We start from the raw sequence: 23,399 nt of genomic DNA on the forward strand, positions 1-23,399 counted from the left end.
TGCCATGTCGTACTAAAGAGGGGACATTACATCAATAGAATCATGCTCTTAGAGATCCTGATCAGGTTAAGCTTTTCAAAAGCTTCTATGGTGGTGCGTATCTTGATCCTGACAAAGAACATCCTAGTTTGTGTAATAATCCTGCCTGGTTAAACTTAGTCAAGCATCAATTTCTTTCACAATTCAATAGTTTGACATTTTGTCAAACACTTTGCCAGTGAACTCTGTAATAAACCCAGCTGTTCTCAACAACTTGTAATTCAAGAATTCATAATTTGCAACCTCGGAGTGTTTTTCAAACCTTGGATTATACAAGAAAACCTAGCTGTGAATAATGTCCATTAAAAAATTCTGAGTGGTTCTTACAAATAAGTCATGAAATAAAATACTGAGAATGCAATGCAATAACTTCCACCACAATCCAAGGAATCAAAAGTGTCTTACAATTTATTGCACTTGCAAAAAATGAATTCACTCCTGAACAGTAGATTGAAAGCTCAAGTGTTGAAGGTTAAACCAGTTACTTCTATACCAATTCGGAAATGAAACCTAAATGTAAATTTTATTAAATTTCCAAGGCTTCTACACAAGAACTAACAAAGATATGGTACCTGTAATTCCCAGCTTCTATTTGATTTGCAGCAGGTGATATGTATGTTTGATCACAGCCTTTAGCAGCCTCTACCAACTTGAACGCAGCCCACAAATGCTTAATCGAAGGCCTGTAATTGTGATCACAGTTTCTTCAAATTACATCGCACAGCTTTGGAGATGAATGCAGACCCCATAAACAAGTACGCAGGCCCTCCTAGACTGTATGCAGTTCTATTGGGAGACCAATCAATGTCACAGGAACTAAAGGCAGCTACTTAAATGTACAGCAGATTTACCAGAACAAAACACAGGTCTTCAATCAATGAGGAAATCACCCAGGCAGCCCTCAGGTCCCTCACGTGGCTTCAGCAAGGTGCAGACGTTGTCTTCACTGAATCCATGCTGCTAAACTCCCACAAAATGCAGAACAAATGGATACTTTCAATGATCGCAGGTCTGATTTCCCTAGCATCCATTCAGTCCAGAAGGATTTACAAGCAATTCCTTGATTGCAAGCAATTCACTTCCCAGATACAGACGATTACAGCAGAGAACAATAACAAATAATGCTCCAGCATTTTGATCCACCCAGCACTATTAAATTTCCAGAATGCAGTCCCCCAGAGAATTCCTCCAAAGCAATAACGATATATCTCAGCCACAGATATATACAGTAGGACATTCAACCAAAATAACCAAATCACTGTACTTTAGCAGTGATTCAAAACAATTCTCAGAAACTAATTCATAATACCTCATTTGCAAATTACAAAGCACTTCTCTGCTCCAAACCCTTATACTTCAGCAAGGGCAAAGAAATCATCAAACTCAGAAACTCTTCACTGAGAACAAATGCAAAAAGTCAATCGGATAATTGGATGTTTTTCTCATCAAATGGGCCCATATTTATAATCTCCAAATGGCACAAGTTTCCTAAAGATAACTCCACTTAAGAAGCTTCCTCAACACAACATCATTTTATAATATATAAATGTAATAAGGTGCCTTATTATAATGTAAACTTGATAATTAATTAAAAAATATGAACCTGCACAATAAATAGCTCCATCTATTGCAGATGATGACCAACTGCCAGCACCACCATTTGCACTGCCAAATATGGCAATTGCCCGAATTGGACTTACTAAAAATATTAAATCCACCACTATGACCCTCAAATCACACCGTCAACTCAAGAGGGTCACTATGATGAACTGACTCAGACAAGTGCAAGAGCCCGTCAAAAAATGGGGACATTAAAGTTTCCTTCAAACATTGAGAGAAATTGAGAAGAGAGACTAGTGTGAGAATTTTTATGTTGCTAACAAACCATCTTATAATAAAAATGTTGGAAGGGATTCATCAAAGGTAGAATGCATGGAAGAAGATGAGGTTGCTATGGCTGTTCATAAGGATCGTCAAGAAGTGGCGTCTAATGGAGAAAACACCATGTTCATGTATCAGGAAAACATTGTGAAAATTTTAATTAGGAATCGATATTTGATCAACTTGATAAATGAGAGATACAAATGTCTCCCAGACAAGCACACAACCTGTGTTAGAAGATGAAGTAAATATAAATCAAGGTGAATCTCATATAGCTTTTATTCCTACTTGGTGTCTTGAGGGTTCTATTCATGATTTCTTATGCGGAATTTTTTTCCTATTTATTCATCGTCTTCTATTGAAGAATAGAACCCTGTTGGTGAAATTCAAGGTGATGGTGACATGGGTAACACAATGGAAGGTACAAATGTTTCATATATAAGTACTAATAGTGAGGACCATCTCAAAGAATTAGATCATCAAAATATAAGCATTGATAAATCAAAAGAGGTTCAAAATAATGTCCATTACTCATTGCCCCGATATTTCAAAAGGACATTTTCTTGATGGAATGGTACCTTCTTCATTTCCTATTTCTAATCATGATCCATCACTAGAGGGAGTACATACATCCAGAGAGGAGTTCATTGCTATGGTCGTTGAAAGTGTGCAAGGAGAATGCTTTATATTCATCCTTCAAAGGAATCAAGAAATTTCAAATATCAAGTATCTTATCCTAAGGAGGAAATGAAACTCAATGAAGTATGTTATGATGAAGGAAATGAAAAAAGTTGAGGTGAAAGAAATTTCTATTCCAATGGGCGCACAGTCAAAAGGTGAAAATGAAAGGTATAGTGATGATGCCTATTCCAAACACCTTTCTTTAAACGAATGTCAATCTTTGATCAAAGCTCCTCCATATATGGATTCTATCGAGAAAGCATGCATCAAAATGGAAAAAGTTATGTGCCCTCTTATCATGATGAAGATCAAATGAATAATCAAGAGGAAGCAAGAGAAGAAGGTTGACTTGGGTGTTGGGAATAAAGTGCACAACAATGAGTTCACTGTCCTCATCCGCTAAGGATTCCATTATCACTCTACAAGATATTAGCCCAAGCCAAAGTTGTTTATGCTCAAATGTTGAGTTGGTAGAGACCTACTCAGTACTCATACGAATAGTGCAACCATAACCTCCAATTCAAACTACCACTAATATGAGTGTTACAAACACTTTTATCATTCTCTCACCAACGAGAATTCCACTTGCTACCATTGTGGCAATACACCAAGCCATCATGCCCTTGGTAGACATAGGACTGCTAAAACCTCATGAGGTAGTTGGAGACACAACACTGATACAACCCCAGGGAGGAGTTGGAGCTACAATATCACTAAACCCTTAAAGGGAAGTTGAAGCCACACAAGTTGATACTTGGTTGAGTAAATAGGTGAACCTAGCCCCCATTGCTACCATGGCCATACATTTCAGTAGATACCTTGGATGTGCCTGTAAGGATGGAGTAGTTGGCAATAAAGATAGGGGGCCAATTTTTCCAAGAACCTAAGGAGAAACATAAGAACGACTAGTAGCACTATTGTGAAAACATGGTGAAAAAATGTTGTTAAATGTTAAAAATAAGGATGAGGCAACGGATGCCATTACCAAACTTTCCCAATGGAATTCAATTCCATGTAGTTTACTCTCCATGTTATAAGGACCCTATGGAAAGCATAATAAAAGAAACATCATATGTGCCAACTAACACTAGAGAAGACAAAATTTAAGAACAATAATTTAAATTAGAAGTATTCCAATGTTGATCTTACAATGGAGGAATGAAAGCTACTAGGGTCACTCATACATGCAGCATACTCATTGATGGGTGGATGAACAATAGGTATCATTCAATCATCATCATGGTCACATGTATAACAGACTTTTATTTTCTTATAGCTATCAATTGTTTATTGCACCACGGGGTTTCGAGTTTCAAGTCCAACTACATAGAGATTGTATTGAGGAAATTGAACTAGAAAACATGCTGAAAGTAGTGATAGATGCAACATACATATGTAGAACTACAAGGAAGTTGATTGAGGCAATTTTACAAGTTTATATGGTGGGTTCCTTGTGTATGTGCCATGAATAATACACTCAAAGACATGAAAAAAATTAATTGGACCAACAAGATCATTAATGATACTAGTGTACATGTTTATCTAGAGCCGCCATACTTATAGATTGTACGCTTTAGGACCTTTTCCAAGGAGTTTCTAGCAGCTATATAAACTAGATATGCATCATACTTCATTCTCTTGGAGAAGATGCTTGAGTTGCAAGAGGTGAAACTTATGGTCATCACTGAAAGTGGAACTTATAGCACAATTTTAACTTAATGCAGCAAAAGATCATAAGACTAGTGTTTAAGGGAAGCACTGTTTGAGCTGCCATGAGATGTTGTCACCATCATTACTCTAGTCAAAATCATTCAATATGAGGAGTTTCCCTCATGCCCGTTGAGGATTGCCAGCCTGAAGTTGACAGAGTTCCCTGCAGGCCAGGCATTGATTCTTTTATTATTTGTTTTCCGTAATTATTACAGAAGAAAATAAAGGCAATTGGTGCCACCTTAGCAAGTAAGACACCCCTAATCTTGTGTTTCATCAGTTTCATCAATTGGCGGAATGCTGATTTCCAGGCATGAATTTCTTACTATATGGAATTGCAAATCTAAAGTTCAAATTTTTGTTATAGATAAATCTGACCTCAAAACTTCATTACACATTCATATTTTGGATCCGAAAGCATTGTTACCTTGCATATGCTTCATAGCTGGACTCCAAACAATCACTTGCATTGAAAATTCAAACAAAACGGTTGCAAATAAACTCAAAAGAAATACAATATATATATATCAAAAACATCAGATCAGATTTGGAGGGAATCTTTCACACCTCCACTTCCTTTCATTCCATTTCATCCTTCTTTCCCTTTATATCTTTTGTGAGGAAAGGTCAAACCTCTTCACCATGTCTGTAATGTCCCCTTTCCAGCATTCATAGCATGATGTTGTCGTTAGCCTATTTCCCCACAGTCCCGTAGGCTAACTAGGACATTAAAGGGGCTTAGAGGCCATTTGGCCTAGACAGTTTCAGTTGCAGGTCTTTCTGAGGGATTCTGAGGCAACTTTGGGCATACTTACTAGTAAGTCATTTTGGACATGGCCGGACATTCAGTCACAGTGGTATGTTGATGGTAATTGTTTAAAATCGACAGGAAGACTTATTTATCATTGATAAGATTTGTTATGCATTGATAAAGCCATTTTATAAAGTTAAATTTAAATATTTAACTTTATTAATGCATAGACTATAGTTTGTGGGAAATATTTAAATTAAATGAGTTCCCTTTATTTTTATAACACATTGAAGACATAAGGTACATAAAGGGAGTTATGTTTTATCCCACATTGAGAAAACAAAGGATTGAGCTCTTGTGAGAACACTATAAAAGAAATGGAAGAGCTTTTTTTTTGTATGCTTGGATGAAGATTAATGTTATGTTGCTGGATATCTAATTATCAGGCTTGGAGGACGGAATCCCTCTTTGCTAGCATTCTCTTCGCTATTGGAAGACACAGTCAGGAGGATCAAGGGTGTTTTCACTTCAGGAAACACACTGGGTTTCATTTGGGGCGTTTGCATAAAGAAATTTACAAGGGTTTGAGGTGCAGATCTGAAGTTAGTTATTGCTATAGTGCCGCATGAACAGTATTTTGCTACAGTCGGCATGAACAGTATTTTGCTACAGTACGGCGTGAACAGTGTTGGTATCAAGTTTACTTGTTTTTCCGGCTGATTAGAAGTTTGGTGGGCTGGCCGACTACATCTGCAAAATACTACGGCAACTAATTCCAGGTTTCTTCTGTCAAATTTTGATATTTTGCATAATAATTGTTGAATACAAATCTGAATAGTTGTTGCAGCCTTTAAGGCAGCTGTAAGTGCACATCTACATTTAAAAATCACCCTTTATTAGCAGATTGAAAGAGTTTCCAGATTTTTCATATACTATTGAATGTGTGCCAAGTGTTTGTGAAAATGTTATGATGTGTATTATGCATTTTAATGTCACTTCATAGTTGTTCGTAAATCTACTCATTGGAAAGCAATTTATTGAGGAAATCAGCTTTATGAGTTTGCATACAAAGTGTTTGACAATATTCCTTAAGTTAAATTTCTGCAAGTCAAAGTTCAAATCAGGGGAGGATATTACGTCTTATCTTTTCAATGGCCACACACTTTCACAAATAACACCCTTGAAAGAGCTACAATTCTTCACCTTATAAAAGAGTCACCTCTTTATTTACTTCCCTTTCTTTCTCTCCTCCCTTAATCCTCATTTGATTCTTATGTTCATGCATTCTTCCCTCAAATAAAGTTCTCCTCTCCCTTTTATAACTCATGTTTGAGTGAGACACAACTTATCCATTCATGCCTTTTGACCATTTCTTTCACTTAACTAAATTTTGATCATTTTAAAATTTTATTTTTTAGATTTTTTATTTGACAACTATTTTTTAATTATTTAAACCTATTTCAAGAAGGGGACATGACACTAGCACTCCATAAAACATAGGCTTTTGTATTGATAAATTGTCTCCATACATAACATATTGAATCTGTTCAATGTTTGTCCCCAAAGTTTCACCTATGCATTAGAGTTGTGTTATTAAAGCCAATTCCTATTCACAAAATGATCAATCTTGAAAAAAAAATCGTCTCACTTTCAACAAGCCCAACAAATGGCACAAGTATCAATTCCAAACACATCAAGTTGCCAATACTTCCAAAGGCCAATTGAGGATAGTTTGCAACAACAAAAAGATGACTTATAGCAAATCCACACATGGGGAAAACCCGTGATAATTTACTGCTTCACTCAACTCCTGCAATGTATCCAAACCCCTTTAGATTCAATGTCTTCATCAACTGCAATCTATTTAGCAACCAAGGACTACAAAATGGACACATAAATCTAGATATCTCTATATTTGAAGTAGAGCAACATGTTGATACCATAGAATCCTACATTGCCTACTTTAATATAATATCTTCCTAGTATGTGATCAATTGATTTTCCAATATGGAAAAAATTAGATTCCTTTTGTAAGTTCCCACATGAAAGGCCTGATATTGAGTACTCCACCACAGTCAGAGGTGACTCGAGGTATCAAGTTCCATGGGTTGGCAAACAATGACAGAAGGGCAGTGGGTGCTAAGGTTTAGCTGGCCCCAGTTTCTAGCAATGGGGTTCACAACTAGGAATTTGAGTTTTGAACATTGCCTACTACAAGGAGTTCTTCAGCTAGAGTTGGTGTTAGATTGGTGATCAAGATTCTTGGTTATGTTTTTTTATGCCAATGTTTGGCTTATCTATGGTATGGAGTACTTTCTTAAAGCTTTATTTTATATATTACCCACACTTCCTAGCTTGTTCATGCAGTTCTAATTTCTTATACGTTGTATTGTTATAATGGAACACCATATATATAACCCTACCATATTAAATAAAATTATAAAAAGTCAAACTATCACAACCTACTCAAACAAATAAAAAAATCTCAATGAAGTACAGAACCATACTGATTTGGGTGCTAGTTGAAATTCCATCTATGATATATCTAACATTCAAAATTTGGTTCTACTAAAAACGTCCATTCATTACATTTTAAAACAAGCCAAAACATGGAAAATGATGTCCGAGAAACAGACTAACCTGAACAAGCATTTCAATGATGGGCATAGCAGATAGCAGCCCCTTTTGGTTCACATTTGCAACAACACTGTCAAAAATTTTGGCTACGCCAGAAGCATGGAGATTCAAAAAATTTGCTCCACCTATTAGAATGTATCCCTCGATGATTTTCATTGCAACCTGGATAAACATGACACAATAAATCCATCAGATATGTGCATCATGTTCAACAATAAATTGTTATAAAACTATGAAAAAATTGGTACATAGAAAGATAATATTAAAATGTTAGGAACTTAAAAGTTCCAACAATTACTTGTAGTTGTCGAGTAATAAATTATTTGCTCAATGCTAAAGCCCATTCTTTCAAAAGATTCTTAATATTCGTAAATAGCTGTCCATTACAGGCATTCAGTTCAGTGTAAAAAATAGCTCTACAAAAAAACTCTTCCAAGAAATCAAAGGCAACAAATATTACAGATAAATAACACTACTGAAGAGTACAAATTATAATGTACACATGAAATGAGCTATGTAATTGCATGTCATATGCAACTCAGAATGCACATACTTACATATGAAATAAATTACATGTTATATTTCCTTGTCCCCAAATATTCCTAGGAAGAGAATTTAAATATCAGACCCATCTGTATATATTGTTACAATCATGAGTCAGAAAAATTATTATTATTATAATGTTATATTGCTCAAATAATTTGCAAGATGCATGAATAAAGAGAGGGGATTAGTTGTTCTATTTCTACATGACCTTTACAAAACATGCACATGCTGCATTATTTTTGCTCAAAAACGATAGGTGCGTATCCACATACTCATCATTCAACTGCACTCAGACACCATAATCCATGTCAGATTTTACCTATACTCCTTAATGATGGTAACTTGAGGGAAGCAGTGCATCTAACAAGATAACAACTGTCATCGACAGAAGCATGTGTACAACCAAATCAATGTAAATTAGAGACATCATACTTTCAAAATAAATCATTTGCTAAGTATTGTAATCCCCAGAACAAACCATAGCTGTTATATGTCTAACATGATGCACCCTAGTTTTACATCTCAATGTCTTGAATATCAATTAAATCCAAGGGTGTACAGAGGAATGTCTTAAGTTTTTCTTGTTTTTGAACTGTCCACCCATTTGCTGACATTCAGGAGATTGGGAACACGGACAACCCAACCATTCCAAAAAATTACTAAACTTTGGGACTCTTCTCAAAATTTGGATGATGTTTACAATTATGTGTCCCACAAAGTATATTGTCATTGCAAAGTATATTGTACTTGCAATGTTGAGAATATTACTGAACTTCTGAGGTCTTATATCAGTTTGTGGTATTTCTGCAGACAAAATGTTGTGTCAAAACAATAAAGATATTCCAAATCTATTCAGCCTTATCCTGATTTTGTTTTGGCCAGTTTTGTGTGCATTGCCTGCTTACTTACGCACGCTTACGCAAGCTTGTGGTCGGTTGTTTATTCCTGTGTGTTGCCGGTGTTGGTAGTTGCGTGCTTCACTTTATGCACAGTTTTGCTTTTACCTTCCACTTGGTTCTCATAGACTCCTAGCCACAGCCTTGTTGCTACTCGCTGTTCTACTCGCCTACGCAAGCTTGTGGTCGGTTGTTTATTCCTGTGTGTTGCCAGTGTTGGTAGTTGCGTGCTTCACTTTATGCACGTTTTTGCTTTTACCTTCCACTTGGTTCTCATAGACTCCTAGCCACAGCCTTGTTGCTTCGTGCAAGGTTTCTTGTGTTGTTCATTACTGATTCCTCCCTTCTATGCTCCAGCTTCTTATAACACGAGTTTGTGCTTCCTTTCCTCAATGTCTTGGGAGGGATTTTGAGTCAGTTTTTTTCCCTACGTATTGTAGGTGTTGGTCGTCGCATGCTTCACTCTGTGTGTGTTTTCTTTTGCCTTCCACATGTTTCTCGTAGACTCCCAGTCACAACCTTGTTTCTTTGTGGGGGGTTTGTTATGTTGTTCGTTGTTGATTCCTCTCGTCTGTGCTCGAGCTTCTTCTCACACAAATCTGGGCTTCCTTTCCTCAATGTCTTGAAAGGGATTTTGGGTTGACGTGTTGTCTTTCTTTGTGGTAATGATTAAGAAGGGTTCTTTGGTTGTTGTTGGTTTCTTGACGATTTCCTTATTTCGAGACCAAACTGGTGGTGTTGATTTGCATGTGTGTTTGGGCTCCCACTTTTGTTTTGTCAAAGTGTGATTATTTTCCTGGGTTCCCTTGGCTGTCAAGGTCTCCTTGTGTGTCTCCAAGCATGTCATTTCTTTGGCTTTGATTGGGTTAGCAATGTGGTCATCTCTACTAAGATTACATGTTGGGCCCTTTCATTCTCTATGTGCATTGTTTGTTATCGAGTCCCAACTGTCACCTACTCGTCACATAACAATGGTTCATCAACCGCATGTCCAAACTCGAGGATGATAATTTGTGCTTGCAGACAAGGATTCACACTCTTTTTTAGACACAAGCAAGCTTAAAATAACATGTTGATTTCAACACCCTACAACTTAACGATTTTTGTGAAAATGGCTAGTACATCTTATGAAACGACAAACCTTAGAAAACAGGTGGATTCCAATAAAGAGCAGATTCCAAAAACTTGTGACATTAAGGACAAGCAGGTAGAACTAGATAGCAAAAAGAGCACTCTTATGTAAGAAACAAAAGAGTAGCTCATGTCTTGGGCCTCCATTTGTAGCAACACCAAACATGTGCCCCTCTCTGGGGTGGACGAATTGGTACAAGCTAGCCTGGGGGATGAATGGGTTAGATGGGCTTGTGAACTCAATTTGAGAGATTGGGGCCTATCTCTTTCCTCCATCGAGCCTCTACCAACAAGCTACTCCTCCCTTGATGATTAGTTAGGTATCACAGACATCGCGCTTAACAAGACTTTGGTATGGCCATGATGGCACCATGTTTCTCATAATCCTTTCATTGGTTGATTGTCTTCAGGCTTTAGGGAAAGGAGGAGACTCTTCTCCCTTCCTACTAAGATTTTCCTTGATGAGGATCTCGCTAAATCATAGGTGGTAAAGTTGAAGCAGTCTTGGAGCTTTGTTGCACAGGCAAGGCGTAATGGGAAGTGGATAGTTATCAAGAACATCAGAGCTTTCATTTGGGACTCCTCCCCCCATGCTTGGGAGTCAAGATCGACTCCCAAGGCAAAATGTCAATCGTAGAGGTAATCAATAGTTCCTTAAATGTCAATTGTTGGAATGGCAATGGTACGTTTTGGTCCTCGTTGTACAATTCTTGGGGCACTATAGGTTCTAGTGTCCTATCCCCTTGTTAAGATAGAATTTTAATATTAATTAGATAATACAATGTTATTAAGTAAATAATGAAAATAAAGTTACATTAAAACTATTACTAAATTATAAAAATATGAAATTATTATTATTTAATCTATATTATCAATGAAATAATATTTAGTATGATATTTTAAATAATTAAAAAATAATAAAATTTCAATGAGTAAATAAAGAAATACAATTAAATACAAGAGATAATATTGTAGAAAGTATGTTAACTTTCCAAATAGAATTTAATAACAAATAATAAACACAAATAAGTAAGTAAATAAATAATATAACATAGAATAATATAAATTAACTAAATCTAATGAAAAGTCAAGAGATGCTTAACAGATAGACATAACTCCATAAAATTAAGATATAAAAGAGAGGATAGTTTATTTTAGAGAGAAGGAAAAAGAGGAAGAGAAGATAGTAGTTCAAAAAGGAAAAATGGAAGAGGAAAGTAATATGAAGAAAATAAGGAAGTGACTTTCTAAAAAGGTATTAATGATACTGAAAGGATATGAACCTTCAAAAGGGCCATAATTATGAATAGTTGCGACTCTTCCAAAATATTGTAATTATAAAGTATTGGGACTTTTCCAAAGGATTTTAGTTATGAAGTATCGTGACTTTTTGAAAGGATTATAACTATGAAGTGTTGTGACATTTCAAAGGTTTTGTATTATGAAAGGTTGTGACTCTTGGAAAAGAAGAAACAAAAATGTATATCTTATCCTTTCCTTATAATTAGAAAAGGAAGAATTTTAGAAAGTAAATATAGAGTTGAGATAATCTAGAAGGAATACTTTGTTGAAGGGCCAACTAAGGATAGAGCCACATGGACCAAGAAAAGAAGGTAAGAAAGGTATGTTTATAGATTATATTTGTTTAAATATGTTTATGACTTTATTTATATTAATGAATCGTATTTGTGGATATATTGTGTTAGCTCATGGGGTAAACACCATGAAGATTAATGAGACTCGAAGCGTGGGGAATGTGAGATGTTAAGATCTCCATCTGACCACTATAGCTGGGAATCAATAGATAATCTCCATGCGCCAAGATGTTCTGATGATGTCAACATATGCATATGTGATTGGCCTTGGATAGAGGATGTCCCGTCCAAGAAGAAACTTAAGGGGTGTGCTCCTGAGAAGACGACGAGGTAGCTATGAGCTAGGAAGCCCGATCTGGAGACATCCTTAAGGTTGGGATTAAATTAGAGGGTAGAATAATATAGTTAGTGTTGTTGTTATTGTGATTCTAACCATAGATGGAAAACTCGCAGATTAGTCGACGAGTTTTAAAAACTCGCCGAGTACTTAAGCTGGGCGAGTAAATCCCAGAAAAACTCGCAGTTGGAAAAACTCGGCAGTGAGGCAAAAACTCGCCGATTACTCATCAAAAACTCGGCGAGTTTTTGGTTAAAACTCGTGATTTACTGGCCCGCGGCTTATGACGGCTAAAAAGGGCAAAAAGTGATTTGTATAGTTTAGCACCTGTACATTGTATGCTTCTTTGTTGGGGTTAGCACCAAGAAGCCTTGATTGTAAAGTTGAGTCATGCTTCACTCAGAATAGAAGTCGTCCAATGAAGGAGGCATTGTACTTTGTACTCACTATTCCCTTATTCTCGTGTCTAAAAGTTTGAAGAAATGTTTTCTTTAAGGTATTTTTGTCCTGAATCTACCACATACCATCTAGTGCTCCTCAAGAAACCTAACTCTTTCATAATATAAATAACATCATTTAATGCACCTACAAGAGGTTTCATTCTTTCATAGCTGTAATGGTTTCAAAACCCCATGCTTTGTACCAAGTTGTAAATGTGGTATCATAAATACCCATCTGCCCACTGGATCATGGTCAGTGAAGAGGGACCCTCTGCAACTAAAGTTGGTTTTTATAGATATTATGCAAATTAAGGAATTTGGCCTAATTTTGTACTTGATCAAAGCTCAGTGTTGGTTTTAATAAATACATGCTTTAAACTTAAGCAATAAATTCTACCAAACCTTTAAGTTAGGTGTTACATCATTAGATAAGACACAGGCTTCATTGCTCATAAATTCTTCTTCCTTGTGGTTGGTGACTCTGCAATCTACAGGGTGCAAAGTCCTCAACATGTAGCGTACTCACCAATCTACCACTAATTAACTTGGGTTCTCTAAACTATGCTTGTTTCTTTTGTATTGTCTTTAATTAACTTATTAGATGCATCTTCTCATTAAATTTTGCAAAATAAATGTATTTTTAATTAAATTTCAGCGGTTTTTTTAAGTTCCTGAGTTTTTCTCGAGTTTTTTTTTTAAATCGCCGAGTTTTTCCCGATTAAACTTTTGGGAGGCTTGGCGAGTTTTGCCTTTGGCAAGTTTTCCAACTATGATTCTAACCATTATTTTGCAAGTATTACTTGTCCAAAACTAACCCTAATAATGGGGACATTACATCTGGTGACATTCTTTTGGTTACTGAGACCCACGAGAGCCCCATCTGTCCTCTTCCAGGTGTCACCAGGTTCCAGTGGTAGTCTTCTTTCAGAGATGAGGTCAAGAACTCGGGTGTGGTCAAGGGTACTAGTGGGGTTGCTTGTTTGGTCAAGGATTGCCTCCTAGGCGCAACTTGTGTGGTTTAATCTAACAACTCAGCAGGATTCATGTGGATTCATATTGACCACATGGATACACTTTCAAGCGATATCTTCATTGCAGTTTGCTACCTTCCACCAACCTCCTCATCATATGCTCTATACACAATACGAAGGAGGGTGACCCCTGTGAGAATTTGCATGATTGCATTGCCAAGATTTCAAACATGGGTGACATTATCATCTTGGGGGACTTCAATGCACAGACCAGAGACCACCACACCCCCCTCCATGACTGTGTGACGAATTTAGTCCATTCATCTAAGGCTTCAAACACCCTTGGCTTACAACAATCTTCAAAGGACAATGGGAGACCCCCTATGAGATACAATCATCATCTACTCCAATTATGCAAGTCCTCGCCCCTCGACCTTCGTGATTTTGAATGGGTTCTCCTTCTTCACAAGGTCTTTCTTATTCACTTGTTGGCCTTATTGTGGAGGTCTAGTGTTGTGGACGACACCCTCTCTTGTGCCTCCTTCATTCCATCCATCATCCACTTTGTCGTCTCTCGTCTCCCTTGAGTTGATCATGCCCCCTTTAGCCTCATTGTCAAGGTCTCCCCTCAGCCCCCGCACTCCCCCCCCCCACCTACCTCACCCCTACCCTATTGGAGCCACGCCCCACCCACACCTCCTTTTCCTTTATTGATGGTGACCGAGACCTCTTTTCCCTTGATTGACATCAAGTGCACCTCCACCATACTTAACCGCCTCACCAATGTGCTTTGGGAGCCTGCCCTCCTCCCCTTCTCCCACCGCACTGCCTCTTTATCCTGCAACCCCAAATGCAAGAGCATTGCCTCATGAACCAATGGTTTCATGAGTACAAGTTCTTCACCCATTCCCCCTTGTTCACCCTAGTGAAGCTCTTATCTCGTTGCTTTCTTCACTACAAGAAGCGGTTCTTCACACTTTCCCCAAACTCTATGCACTGTGCTTCACTCTATTTTTTCCACGAATCTTGATTAGTGCCATTGTCATGCGAGGGGATAGGCCAATTTTTGAACAAGCTTTAAGTCCATGGACCACATTGACTTTACGGGTCATTATTGAGGAGGCTTGACACTACTCGACAAAAGTCTATAGTTGCTTTGTTAACTTTTGCAAAGCATTTGATTTTGTCCCTCGTGTAGCTCTTTTCTAAAGACTTAGAGATATTGTGATTCTTGAGATTCTTCTACCAACATGAGATTGTATCAGAGTGTGGTGGATAGATTTAGGACCCTATAGGGTTTCTCAGACCCTATCCAAAGCATCACTGGGGAGAACCAATGTTACCTTCTCTCTACTACCTTGTTTGAAATCTATCTTGACAAACTAGAGGTGTTCCTTCGAGATTACTTGTTCCTAGGAGATGGTTGTTACTTAAATAAGGACTTTGACTCTTTTTGTGACTTGTGATAGTTGGTGGTTAACCTTGGTAAGACCCAATTGACGAGCTTCAATTATTTGAAGACCTCTCAACTCCACTTCTTTGGACCCCATTTCAGTATGATACCTATCATGTAGCCCAAGGTTAACACGAGGTTTAGATCCCTTCCTCTTATTGAGAGGCAGTGTTTATGACATCACTCTTAGGACACCATGTCCAAGATGTCTCTCTTGGACTCCTTGAACAAGTCGATTGTGCTTTACGCTCTATAATTTGGGAGTCCTCTCTCTTGGAGTTGGATTGTGCTTTAATGGAGAGATTCCAACATTGCTTCTACCACATATCATCAAGTGCCACTAGTCCACTCCTCTCAGCATCGTTCATGTTGAGTTTGGAGCCCATCCTTTCAAACTCAGGGTCATCTTCAACATAGTTTGGTTCCTCTGCTGACTTTGAGGTTTTGTAGATTCAATCAATGAATGTTGTAGATACTCTTAGTTGGCCTTTTGCTCCTTGAAGGTGACTATGGATGTCGACTCCATTGGTTGGGCTCGCTATTGGTATGCTTAGGCCTTTTCTCTATTAAGCTTGGTGAAGATTGGGATCAACTACCTTTCCCCCTTTCAATTCTCTTGGATGCCCCTGCTTATCTCCTTCCTTCTCAGTAGGAGCTGAATGGGTACATTAGTATGGACATCTACAAGTGGTATATTCACACATCAATTCACCCCTAGTGGGGGCTCAAAGCGGATGGCCTTCTATGCGGAGCACTATATGGAGTTATAGGATGTAATGACCCTGCTCAAATCTGACCTTAAAATGCTGATTGAAGGCTCAAAGAATTTCGTCAAACACTTCACATACAAGGGTCATATGACTGATATAACATTTCAGTTTGCTTTAATGACTCTTTTCTTCAATTAGCATCAATGAGAATGTTTACAAATGACTCTAAATTGACTAAACAATGACTTAACATGAATATGCAACTTATTTTGACAATATTCAATGCATATATGACTGAAGCTACTTGCAGTATGCAGCTACATCAACTAATAATTATGACAAACACTTTGGATGCAACCTAAGATGACATTTATGCACTTACAGCCAAATGGTATTTTAACAAACATTTGGTATGCATAATTATAACATTATTTATGCCAAAAAACAGGACCTACAACCAATTGACATTTTGACAAACAATTGGCATGCAAACTAATAAGTTGATCATGAATGGCAATAACATATTCAATTACAATAGTAGTTGACCAACCACTTATATCTCCTTCTTTGCAATAAAATGTCTACTACAATGATGCTATGAATTGGTCAAGACTCTTGGCTTACAATTGTTTGACAATAGTGCCAAATTTAATTTTCTAAGTATTCACTTATAGCAACAATTAAAATGCCTATGATGACAATGCAAACTACTTAGTGAATGCAAGAAAAACCTGGTAATGATGATGCCCAATGTTGTTGATGAAGAAACAATAAAAATTTCAATGTGATAGGCACCTTCCAAGCTCAAATCGAAATACTCAAGTTGCTGCCGCTATTCTTGCCTGGCAAAAGTTTAGATAATTAATTGCAGCACCAAATGCCTTCCAATTAGCCCCTAAAACGATTGTTTTGACGATAGGAATTGAATACAACAATACCTAAAATGATTGGCCTCCTCAATCAAAAGGTATGAGCAAAAACATGAGACTCACATAGACTGATCAACCTCCATGACAGTAGATTATGAAGGTTTGTAATAATCCTGCTCAATAACATAATCAATCTCAGCAATACATCAACTGTTAAAGTAACTTCTCCATCAAATGCAACAATACATCAGTTGTTGCAAATACAATAATACATCAGCTATTGTACTCAAATAATTCTCACTGTGAAGCACAAGGTTGGACTTCTAAAGTAAAGCCCACAATCAGCAATAATTCAGCTGGTATCTCACAGCCTCAAAATTGCATAACCAATGAGGGTTTTCGTCCTCAAAGGGTCCTCCAATGGCTGAAACCCTAGCTGGCTTCTCCACCACCAAAAAAATCATCAATTCAAACAACGATTCCTGGATGATGAGAATGAGGCCCATGATGTCTATTTATACCTTTTCCTCAAGAGGTTGGCCCAAAATCTAAAAGCTTCCAAAAATTATTTTATTTTTATTAAGTGACTTTATGATATATTATTTTGTTTAAGTCACTTTATTAAATTAATTAAATATAAAGTTACATTTTAATATTTATTTATTTGATAACTTTATAAATAATTTACTTAATACCACTTATTTATTTAATTAAAACATAGTTCCAAAAATCGCCATGAAATCGCCGAAATCGCGATAAGATTCATGGCTCCCGATTCTTTTGGAATCGGAAATCGCTGGTGGCGATTTTTTCTTGTGAATCGCTTGAATCACCAAAATCGGCGATTCATGGCAAAAATCGCCAAAATCGCTATCGTGAATCTCCAGAAATCGGCCGCGGCAGCAAGGATAGAAAGTTCAATTTTTTTTAAAAAACACATGTTTTATTTGCTTTCTAAGTTGACTTTCCTCTTTGTTATAACCCTAAAGAGCCTTCTATTTGCTTAGTATGAGTAGAAGAGAGGAAGAGTGAGAGAGAAGAAGAGAAAAGAGAATCCATAGGTTTCCAACCGGCAAGAAGGAAGAGCACCAAAGAGATCAGAAGTCCATTTGGGGAGGCCATAAATTGCATTGGGAGCATTAAGGAGTCAATATCAACAGTAACACTCCTCAACTCATTTGCAAGAGGTAAGTGTTGGTTTTTTTTTTGCATGTTAGTGTAGTATGCATTTTTTGTTAAATTTTTTTAGTGTTCATTTGCAAATCTTGAATGTTTTTTATTTTTAGTTTTACTAAATTGCAAACTAGGGTTTGTTGTTTTGTAGTTTTTGTTTATTAGTTGCAAACTTTGATTTTTTACATGAATTTTTTTATTGCAGCAGCCCTTTGCTTTCATTTTCCAATTTCCACGATGGGTAAAAAAGATGAATGCTGGAAATATAATGAAGAGTTTTCTGAGAGAACCAAATATCAAACAAAATGTATATTTTGCAAAGAAAAAATAAATTCGGGAGGTATCTATAGATTGAAATACCACATTGCTAGCATACCTGGCCATGATGTCACAATTTGCACTCAACAAACCGCTGAGGCAAAACGCTCTTGTTTAGTGGCATTAGAAAAAATTGAACAAGACAAGTTGACTAAGAAAATGCAACTTTAAGGGTTAAGAGGTATTGGCTCCCGTGCTCCCACATCCGCAACTGCATCTACATCTGCAAGTGCATCTGCATCAGCTTCTGCATCCGTAGGTTGTGTTGGAGAGGGTTCTTCTAGGCCTCCTTTTCATCCTAGTGCTAGTGCTCATGTGAGTGTTAGTGGTAGTCGGTCTCATACTGAGACAGAGTCCAACACCAACCTATTGCGGCCTAGAGTGCGGAAAAGCAGAATGGATAGTTACTTTGTGCCCCGCACTACTCCTGGCTCCCAACCCACGCTTGAGGGCATGGGTTTGAACAATGAGATTCATGATGCTGTCAGAAAAGAGATTTGCAATTTCTGGTACTTTTGCAACATTCCATTTATTGCAACCAGGTAATTGATTCTTTTTTCTTTGTTATCTTCAAAGTTAAAGTTAAAAGTAAAAGTAAAACTTTAATTATATCTACTTGTTTTATGATTTTAGTTTTTGACATCTAAATTTCTAATCAATATCATTATCTATTTGTGACAGGACTCCTTATTGGCAGAACATGATAGATGCAGTTACCATTTGTGGTCCGGGGTTTAAAGCCCCAACTGAGGCTGAGTTGAGTGGATACCTCCTGGAGGAAATGGTTGAGGATATGAGGCATGAGCTTGAGGACAACCGAAAGGAGTGGATCGAAAAGGGTTGCACCATCATGACTGATGGTTGGACAGATAGGAGGGGAAGAACACTCCTCAATTTTCTTGTATCCTGTGGAGGTGATTGATCATTCTACTTTCCTACATACATAATTTTGAATCGTGATTGACTATTTCAAATTTTGATTTGTTGATTGCTAATAGTAATTATAATTCGTTGTTTTGTTACTTGTAGGATATACCATGTTCCTCAAATCCATTGATGCTTCTGCTCATGTAAAAAACGCCACATACTTATGTGAGGTTATTGAGGAAGTTATAGCAGAGGTGGGGGAACAACATGTGGTGCAAGTGGTGACGGATAATGCAGCAAGTTATGTTGCTGCAGGTAAACTTTTAACTTTTTAAGTTTTGAAAATAAATTTATTTGAATTTTGAACTTTTTCTAATTCTAACTTAGAATTTCTAAGTTTCCTAAGTTCTAACATGTTTGAAATTTGAATTTCTAATTATCTTAAAATTGTTGTAGGCAAACTTTTGATGGAGAGGCACCCCACCATATTTTGGTCCCCTTGTGCAGCACACTGCCTTGACCTCATGTTGGAGGAAATTGGCAAACTTGAGTGGGTCAAGTCATGTGTGGAAAGGGCAAAAAACATATGTAAGTTTATTTATAATCATTCATTTGTCCTTAGCACAATGAGGAAGTACACAGGAGACAAAGAGTTAGCTCGTCCAGGGATCACGAGGTTTGCCTCGAATTTCATCACCTTACAGTCCTTGTTGACATCAAGGGATGATTTGAGGAGCATGTTTTGTTGGGCGGGAGTGGGTTTCATCTTCCTATGCTACGACCACTGCAGGGATAGATGTGGTGGATTGCATATTTGATGATGATGGTTTTTGGAAACCTGCTAGAGAAATACTTAAGGTAATTTTATTGCAATTTAACATTTAATATTTTACAGTTTACTATGCTAATTGTTTAATGATTTAGTTTTACCTTATATTATTGAATTATTCTATGTTTAAGTTTTGACTCAAATTTTTGTTTTACTTTATATGTAGGCCACTGAGCCTCTTGTATCTCTCCTACGAACTGCTGATGGGGAGAAGCCCTCTATGGGCTACATATATGAGGGCATGGATAGGGCCAAGGAGGCCATTAGAGCTCAGTATGCAGGAGTGCAAGAGAAGTATGCCCCTATTTGGGACATCATTGATAGGAGATGGCAGAATCAGCTCCACAGACCCATCCATGCAGCAGCTTACTTTTTAAATTCGGCATTTCGTTTCCGTCCTAACTTCAAGGCGGATGAGGAGGTTCTCACCGGATTATATACAGTGATCCAGAGGTTGAGTACTGATGAGGATAGCAGTGCTGCAATTATTGAGCTTGATAAGTTCAATAATAAAGAAGGGCCACTTTTCTCTAGCAGGGTAGCCATAGATGCTCGGGAAACAATACAGCCAGGTAAAAATTAAATAATATATTCAATGTTCATGAATCTAGATTCTAAACTTAAAGTTGATTATGTAATTTTAGAGTTAACTTGTAATTTGTAATTTGTAAATGAGACTAATTATTTTTATTTTCCCTTATTTCAAATAGATGGTGGCAAATGTTTGGGGCCACAACCCCAAAACTTCAAAAAATTGCCATTCGTATTCTGAGTCAGCCAAGCAGCGCTTCTGGATGTGAGCGCAGTTGGTCCATGTTCGAGCACATCCACTCGAAGAGGAGAAACAGGTTGACAGTGCAGAGGTTGAATGATCTTGTCTTCGTTCATTACAACCTCCGTCTTAGGATCAGACAGATTTTGGGCACTGACTCCTCTCCGATCATTCCGGAGGAGATTGATCCAGAATCAGAGTGGCTCACAGAGGTTGTAGATCCAGTCTTCACTGAGGAAGACCGTGCGTGGATTGACCAGATGGATATAGAGGCTGAGGCAGCTAGAGCACGTTCTTCAGGCATTGGTAGACGCACACGTGCACGCACAGACACAGGCCCTAGCGACATTCGTGAGCCCATCTTATATGCGGGAGATATGGCTCGACAGTCCTCTAGGACCTACATTAGACGCCTTGCTACTAGGCAGACTGGATACTCAGAGGCTGAGGCTGAGGCTGTAGCCGAGCTTGAGGATGATGTTGAGGATGATGATGAGTATGAGCCTGAGGCTTGAGCTGGAGCCTTGTTTTTATATTTTGTTTACAGATATTGATACTGAATCATTGATAGACATATGTCTCAAAGTTTCAAACTTTCATGGATCTTCATCTTAGATTCTTACATAAATTTATGATTTGATGTCTTATGGATCATCTTACATACATTCTATGATTTAAATCATTATGATCATTTGATTTCTATTTACTTCAGCTAGCCTACAATTTACATTTTAGATAACATAGTTACGTATGTGATGGATTTTATGTTTCATGTTTATGTATGTTAAGTTTTAACTTCTATTTGATGATGTTATAGTGTGCTTAAGTTATATTCAATAAAGGGTGCATGAAATAAGTTTTAAATTGTTAAAATCTTTAAATTTAAAGGGTTTTTTCAAATTTGTCGATTCATTGCCGATTCATTGCCGATTCACGATTCGATTCGGCCTTGCTGATTCCGATCCGATTCCGATTCACGTTTCTTTGAATTAAAATAATTAATTAGTCATCCTCATAAAATATTCATTATTTTGGACAACTTAATTAATTAAATTAATTAAATCAAATTACCTCCAAAGCGGGGACATTACATAGGATAAGGTCATTGTTTGTCCTTCATACCTTTCCCATCATTAGATACACGCTCTCTGCATCTCCTTGGGCTCTTTCAGTGTGGCTCCCATCAACTCCATATCCAGAAAATTAATCATCTTGACGGGTTGGACTAGGTTTGTCACCTTTGTGACATGGGGGAGAAAAAAACAAAGACGCACTTTGTTTTTCACTGGCTAATATATTATGAGATTAGAGGGAGATTTTATTGCCTTTTCAAAGAGTGTCGATCCCTTTCATCCTTCTCCAAAAACACTAACCAACAATGTCTTACACTTTATCCACAGGAGGCCATGCGACTTCAAGATCACACCTTACAACATCAATTCTCGTTGAGACAGACTACTGATCAACTCATCAGTCTCTCCTATTGGGGGGACCAAGTGATCGTTTCACCTCCCCACTTTGAGACCTCGACAGGGTTACTCACAGTAGCAACCTTCAACTTCCAATGGTTCTTAGCAATGGTCAAGGACTCCCTCTCATCCTAGACCATATCCTTTGGTTTCGGACTACTCAGCGATAAGGAGTGTTTAGTAAGCTGCTTGCTTTTGCTCTCGGTCCTACGATGTATTCTTGCTTTGTTCTATCTTTTTTGCTCTTTCCCCCAACACCATTTGGTGTTACCATTTTTGGTTGTTGCCTTGTATGTTTTTAGTCCCTTAGATGCTCTTTGTGGTCTCTTGTTGGACATTAATAAAAATTAGCTTATCATTCTCTTAGCTAGTGGTCTCCATATAGAAAAATTGTGGTCTTACTAAAAGCTACCTAAATAGGACATTTATATGTGTATTATTGTTGGAGTTGCAACATATATGCTACTTGTGGCATCAACTAATTGCTAAGCTAAATACTTATTCTTTTTCTCGTACTTAATTGAAATAGATTAGGGCTTGTGGTAGAGTAAGGGAGTACAAAATAACTTTTCTTACCAGCAACACATGTGACCAATAGAAGGGGGAAAGGAAACTGAATAACCAAGCTCAATCAACATTTATTCGATGCAAACCAGATTTCTTAAGTTAGCCGCTTGAGTGCTTGTTATGGAGGGCAATATCCTATGCGACTTGATTGAGGACAAACTTGATCATCTACTCAATTTATGAGGCAGGGCTCTATGTATTGGACAAGGCATATTAAAAAATGCATTTCTTTCATTAAGCATTGGAATGGGCTTTGTTCAAGATGCTCTCATTTTCTTCACAGCAGACTCATGAAGATATAGATATGGGAAGAGATTACAGCCTAAAAGGCTCCCTGCTCCAAGAAAAAATCCTTATTTAAAATGAGAATAAGACCATACTTTTTTTATCCCTTGTCTATTAGGATTGGTAGGTTATTGTAAAATTTTAGAGTTGTTTTGTGTTTCAGAATATAGGATATATACATAAATGTTAAATAAAGTCAAGTTGTCTTATTTTAAAATTGGGTTAAATGTCAAGAAAGATAAATATATAATTACTTCAGATTGGAGTACATGATCAAGAATACCCAATGCTCTTTGTAAGAAGTTCATAACAAGTGGGGAGTATATGGTATTTCCTCTTAGATAATAAAATGAGCCTCAAAATACAAATTTTCTATGGAGCAAATTAAGTAGGGGGCGAGGCAAAGTAGGTTAGAGAATACTCAAGGACCTCTTGTCAATTAGTATTGGCAAGGCCATGGAATTGCATTAGT

General features: G+C 37.3%; 2 protein-coding genes and 1 long non-coding RNA gene across 4 annotated transcripts in view; 1 reads left to right on the forward strand and 2 right to left on the reverse strand.

Moving 5' to 3' along the window:
* LOC149575899 (ARM repeat superfamily protein) overlaps positions 1-23,399 on the reverse strand; it is a 307,256-nt gene that overhangs the window by 31,962 nt on the left and 251,895 nt on the right. For both annotated transcript variants that reach the window (XM_089815908.1, XM_089815910.1), the window contains exon 18: positions 7,703-7,861. In XM_089815908.1, coding sequence (XP_089672034.1) covers positions 7,703-7,861 — 159 coding nt within the window. The remainder of the gene's footprint in view (positions 1-7,702; positions 7,862-23,399) is intronic.
* Positions 618-1,440, reverse strand: LOC149575900 (uncharacterized). Its single transcript, XR_016360262.1, has 3 exons — positions 1,349-1,440; positions 891-1,225; positions 618-722 (listed from the first exon to the last, which is right to left on the reverse strand). It is a non-coding gene; the product is annotated as an uncharacterized LOC149575900 (long non-coding RNA).
* LOC149575901 (uncharacterized) lies at positions 18,677-21,432 on the forward strand. Its single transcript, XM_089814695.1, has 4 exons — positions 18,677-19,052; positions 19,168-19,320; positions 19,462-19,760; positions 21,424-21,432. The coding sequence occupies exons 1-4, from the start codon at positions 18,839-18,841 to the stop codon at positions 21,430-21,432; spliced, it is 675 nt and encodes a 224-aa protein (XP_089670821.1). The 5' UTR covers positions 18,677-18,838.

This window comes from Cupressus sempervirens, chromosome 1, assembly GCF_028749045.1.
Source record: "Cupressus sempervirens isolate cs-2001-9-10 chromosome 1, ASM2874904v1, whole genome shotgun sequence".
NCBI lineage: Eukaryota > Viridiplantae > Streptophyta > Pinopsida > Cupressales > Cupressaceae > Cupressus > Cupressus sempervirens.

Bases quoted from the DNA above. Each gene is read 5' to 3' on its own strand.
- LOC149575901 (XM_089814695.1), top strand. From the start codon at position 18,839: ATGATAGATGCAGTTACCATTTGTGGTCCGGGGTTTAAAGCCCCAACT. The intron at 19,053-19,167 runs GTGATTGATCAT...TGTTACTTGTAG, and splicing joins TTTTCTTGTATCCTGTGGAG to GATATACCATGTTCCTCAAA. The intron at 19,321-19,461 runs GTAAACTTTTAA...AAATTGTTGTAG, and splicing joins AGCAAGTTATGTTGCTGCAG to GCAAACTTTTGATGGAGAGG.